This window comes from Ipomoea triloba, chromosome 2 (assembly GCF_003576645.1).
Source record: "Ipomoea triloba cultivar NCNSP0323 chromosome 2, ASM357664v1".
NCBI lineage: Eukaryota > Viridiplantae > Streptophyta > Magnoliopsida > Solanales > Convolvulaceae > Ipomoea > Ipomoea triloba.
The window spans coordinates 20,745,663-20,751,111 of NC_044917.1; the positions used below are offsets into that span (position 1 = coordinate 20,745,663).

Below are 5,449 nucleotides of genomic sequence, written 5' to 3' on the forward strand. Positions count from 1 at the left end.
TGTTGAGAATCTTGAGTGGGCTGCTAAACAACTATCCTATAGATTGGTCAATGTGATACTCGAGATTTTTCCTCTTCCAATATTAACTCGTTTGAACTCCCGATGTCATCCTTATTCTTTCTTCAATGTTCATTTGATCCGTAAGCTATGTTCATTGGTTTCTATTTCCTTGTTCATATTCATTTGACATATAAACTATGTTCATTTGTAGGGGTGTAAACAAATCAAATACATTTGATTCGATTCGTGATTCGAATTCGAATAGTTCTATTCGAATTCGAATATTTCGAATACGAATCCGAATTCGAATACACATTTTGATTCGAATGTTATTCAAATCCAAATACAAATCAGGATAGATTCGATTCGAATAGTATTCGAATATTCGAATATATATATATATATATATATATATATATATATAAAGAAACTAAACCAGTAAAGGCATTAACCCTAAGCTAAAATAAAAGTGAGAGCAGCCGCTTTAGTGCTTCACCCTTCAGTCTTCTCAGTTCGGCAGCCGTAGTTCCCAACTTCGCCTCTTCCACCAACTGCTTCGCCCTCTTCTTGTCCTCCCCTTTTCACGGCAACGGTGGCAAGGAAGCACAACAACAAGGAGAGCAACTCAGCAAGGCAGGGCAACAACTCTTCACGGCCACTGTCGTTCGGCGAAGGCAACAATCTTCACGGCCGCGGCAATTTTTGTTATATTTTATCTTAATTTATTGAAAAATTTAGAAAAAAAAATTAAGATAGTCATTTCAAATTCGAATATTCGAGTCGAATCGAATATATTCGAATAAATTGGTCGAATCGAATACGAATCAAAATTTAGGATTCGAACACTAAACGAATTCGAATTCGAATACTCATCAAAATAATCAAATTCGAATCGAATACTCAAGTATTTAACTCGAGTCGATTCGTTTACACCCCTATTCATTTGGACCTATTATTCATTGTACTATCTTGGTATATACTTTCATGATTATCATATTTTGATCATTATATATTTATATATATGTTTTAAAAAAACTATATTTATATATATAATAATTATATTTCTTATATATATATACGTGTATGTGTGTATATGCGTATGTATGTATTATATATATATATATATATATATATATATATATATATATATATATTCACATGCAAACACCCTTAAAATACAAAAATATGGATTAATTGTGGCCTTCAGATTATGTAGGATGGACGGATGGGAATTAATGGTAGTAAACAATTTTTGGATCTGATTATTAGAATAAAAGGGTAATAATGGCAAATCATTAGGAAAGAATCCGGGTGTTATAATAGGAAGGCAATTACCGCAAAAAATAAGGTGGTGTAAGTTTGGTAGGACTAGTCTACGTCTTCATTATTTTCTGATCGTGGATGACTGTGGAATTTGAAGAAACCTTTACAGAATCCATGGAAGACACCGGCGCAGACATGTGGGAGAACAACTCAGGTTAGTAATAATGATGGATGCATCGTAATTACCAGTAGCGTGCATTTATTCATCTACCATGTGCGTATGAACGGTGATAACTTCTGGCCGTAGTAGTACTGTGCATATATTCATATGTAGTGTGCGTATACATTCCATCATATGATTGGTATAAGTGTGGTTTTTCCATCCGAATGTGTGCGTAAATAGTTAATCTTTTGTTATTAGTAACAGTGTTATCGTGAATATATTTTCCACCGTGTGTGCGTATATGTTATATCGTGTGCGTTTACTTTTACATGTGTGTGCATATACTTTTGCAGCAGTAGATCCAAAACGTATATAGTATGGTGTGTGCATTTAGTACGCACTAGTCAGACAAACAAAAAAAATACGCACACACAAAACCACATAATGTATGAAGACCATTCACATTGACAAACAAGAATCAATATATGTTACTATACTATTGTAACCCGCAGGTAGTGAAGAAAATGGACTATAAGAGACAGAGTGCGAAATGAAAATATCACCGAATGGAACCAAACAATGGATACCAAATGCAAATCCCGAAGAAACACCATATACAGGGCAGAAATTTAAGACAGTAGACGAAGGCATTGAGTTCTATAAAGCATATGCAAAGGCCGTAGGATTTGATGTTCGTCACGGCACAATGCGAAGGACAGAGGGGGTGATGTGGGAATTAAGTACATGGTATGTTCACGCGAAGGTTTCAAGCCAACTGTGAAGGAAAAGAATAGTCAAAAGGGCGTGTACACAGAAAGTAAGAAGCGGAGGCGGGTATCAAAGAGAGTTGGTTGTAAAGCCTGAATAGTATTTACTAGAACTTCAAATGGTGAGTACAAAATACATGGAGTAGAGCTACGTCACACACACTGCCTATTTTCAATCGTAGCACGGCCATTTCTGAAAATTAACAGGAAGCTAGACAACGCCCACAAAACATTCCTAGCAAACTGTGTAAAAGCGAATATAGGGCCGACGAAAGGTTTTAGATTATACAAAGAGATGGTTGGAAGTTTTAGTGCTATAGGAGCCACATGCATTGACTTCTGCAATTTTAGGCGAGACATGTTGGCATATATCGCAGGAGTAGACGCCCAAATGGTAGTGGAGGACTTGTTTAAAAAGAAGGAAATGAATCCAGATTTTTACTTCGATTTTGACCTGGACGACGGGGGAGAATTGTGCAGGTTGTTTTGGGCTGATGGTACTTCCCGTAAGAATTTTGCATGCTTTGGAGATGTGATGTCTTTTGACGCTACATACAGGACAAACAAGTAAGTAAAGGGGAAATTTATGTTGTGTATATGAATATTTATTATCTGCGTGCATGGTTATTCGTCACTGTGTGCATAATATTGTGTCACAGATCTGAATTTATTATCTGAGTGCATGGTTATTCGTCACTGTGTGCACAGTACTGTGTCACATATCTGAAATTATTGAGTGCATGGTTATTCGTCACTGTGTGCACTGAAAAGATTTTGATGTGTTAAACGCAGGTACAGGCTAGTGTTCGTGCCCTTCACCGGGGTGGACCACCACAAAAGATGCATTACATTTGGAGCAGGACTGTTAGCGAAAGAGGACACCGACTCGTACGAGTGGCTCCTTACCAGTTTCAAAAATGCCATGGGGGCCACGCCGAGATGTGCAATAACCAACCAAGATGCAGCGTTGAGGGTGGCAGTGCCAAATATCATGCCTACGACTCGACACAGGTTTTGTATGTGGTACATTATGACAAAAGTGGGGGATAAGGCTGGGAGTGTGTTGGCACGAGACAAGGAATTCAGGAAAGCACTAAACAGTGTAGTTTGGGATGAAACACTGAGTGTGGAAGAATTCGAAAACAGATGGCTAAAGGTAATGGAAGACTACGACCTTGTTGAAGACCGATGGTTTGCACAATTGTATGAGGCACGTGCTTCGTGGATCCCCGCATACTTCCAGGACATATTCATGGGAGGACTACTCAAAACAACATCTCGTTCAGAGGCAGAAAACAATTATTTCGGGAACTTTACGAACCACCACTGCAGCCTGGTTGAATTTTTCATGCAATACAACAGCGCAATAGAAGAACAAAGATATAAGCAAACCAAACTAAATGCAAAGTGCGAAGGCTCCTTCCCAGAGACAAAAACGCCTTTACACATGGAGCAGCAAGCAGCAACATTGTACACCATAAACATGTTCTACGAGTTCCAAACAGAGATTTGGGAAGGTAGTTTCACATGTCACATCATACAACGAAGGGACAGTATGGATGCACGCACATACACAGTGCAAGAAAAAGTGGGTAAAGCGTTCGAGGTAACAATGTCTACAAATGGTGGGAACATAGAATGCACATGTAAGAAATTCATCAAGGTGGGGATCCTATGCAGGCATGCACTACTAGTTTTCAAGACTGAAGGGGTGGACGAAATACCAGGAGAATATATTGTACCCCGGTGGACAAGAGTTGCAAGCGCACGACTAATGCATAACATTTGGTGGGCAAAAGGAGTCAACACCCAAGCAGATAATGATGCACAGTCCCTGGCCAATCAACTCTGGAACGAATTCTACAACTGCATAGGTCTAGTAAATGGTTGGCAGAAAAGGTGAATGAGATGCTGACAACGCTACAACAACTCAAAAAGGAATTCCACAAGTCCAAACACGAAACACACCAATCACCCTCTAACGAATCAGCCATAGAAGCCATAGTGGGCTCGAGAACAACTGGAGAGATACGCATAAAACCACCAAAGTTTGCTAATAACAAAGGCAGTGGAAAACGACTCAAAAGCAACAAGGAAAAGGCAATTGAGAAGAGAAAAAAGAAATCAAGGGCGTGTGCAACTTGTGGTGGACGAGGACATAACAGTAGAACCTGCATAGAAAACAAAACAGATTTTTCTGATTAATTTTACTTAGCTTTGATTTTCCATGTTTAAGACTTTAATTAATATTGTAATAAATAGACAAAACGTTCCAGTTTTTATTAACAAACTACTTGCTTTGAATATGTGTAATGGTTATTGTGGAGACAAAACTTTACGGTTGCACACACGTGCACACATCGGATCACACACCCCTCTTAGCGAAACCACGAAGGATTTACTGACTACTCAAACATGGTGAATGAAGGAACGCACTTAATAATATCTGAATATGCACACACACAATTGAATGAAGACACATACTTATTAATATCCGAATGTGCCCGCACACAGCTGAATGAAAGCATGCACATACTAACAGATGGTCGAATGTATACGCACACACATGGATGAATAACTGCACACACCGAATAACAGAAAATAGAGTGTACAGACAAACATAGATACAAAAAGATGAACAACTACCAGAGTATGAAGAAATCAATGAATGCACAGACCTAGACACAACTGATGGAATGACTGTGCACACAAACAGATTTATAAAAGCACACACGTACATAAAGACGATGGAATACGTATACACACACAGTGATGAATAGATGCACACACCAACTAACAAATGATGGATTCAATATAAGCACACACACAGATGAGTATATGCACACACCTACTAACAGATTATGGAGATATATACATTGAATTTAAACACACCAAAAACCAAAAAAAAAACAAAAAAAAACCCATTGTATGAAAATTAGAAATTGAAGACGTTGATAATATGTGATGCCTGTCCAAAAAACATAACCCAAGCCAACAATATACTGCGTTCACAGAAATGTAGAAACGCATATAAAATACTACGTGCCAAAAACAAACTAGCTAGCACCAAAATAAATATACAAACCCCACAACATGGGCAAAAAAAACCACATATCCGACTACGACACTGCGTTGAACCACCAAACCTATAAACTACCAACAGGGGCAGTGACGGAGTGATAAGCACGAGCCAAATTGCTTGTTCTATGCAAATTATACTCCGATAGTATGATATCCTTCATGTACTGCAGCCTAA

At 38.3% G+C, this 5,449-nt stretch overlaps 1 protein-coding gene across 1 annotated transcript; it reads left to right on the forward strand.

Moving 5' to 3' along the window:
• The first annotated feature begins 1,976 nt into the window (after positions 1-1,976).
• Positions 1,977-4,398, forward strand: LOC116010898 (protein FAR1-RELATED SEQUENCE 5-like). The gene is made up of 4 exons (XM_031250392.1): positions 1,977-2,173; positions 2,401-2,760; positions 2,986-3,710; positions 4,088-4,398. Exons 1-4 carry the CDS (start codon positions 1,977-1,979, stop codon positions 4,396-4,398), a joined length of 1,593 nt encoding a protein of 530 aa, XP_031106252.1.
• The last annotated feature ends 1,051 nt before the right edge of the window (positions 4,399-5,449 follow it).

Bases quoted from the DNA above. Each gene is read 5' to 3' on its own strand.
- LOC116010898 (XM_031250392.1), top strand. From the start codon at position 1,977: ATGAAAATATCACCGAATGGAACCAAACAATGGATACCAAATGCAAAT. The intron at 2,174-2,400 runs GTATGTTCACGC...GAAAATTAACAG, and splicing joins ATGTGGGAATTAAGTACATG to GAAGCTAGACAACGCCCACA. The intron at 2,761-2,985 runs GTAAGTAAAGGG...TGTTAAACGCAG, and splicing joins GCTACATACAGGACAAACAA to GTACAGGCTAGTGTTCGTGC.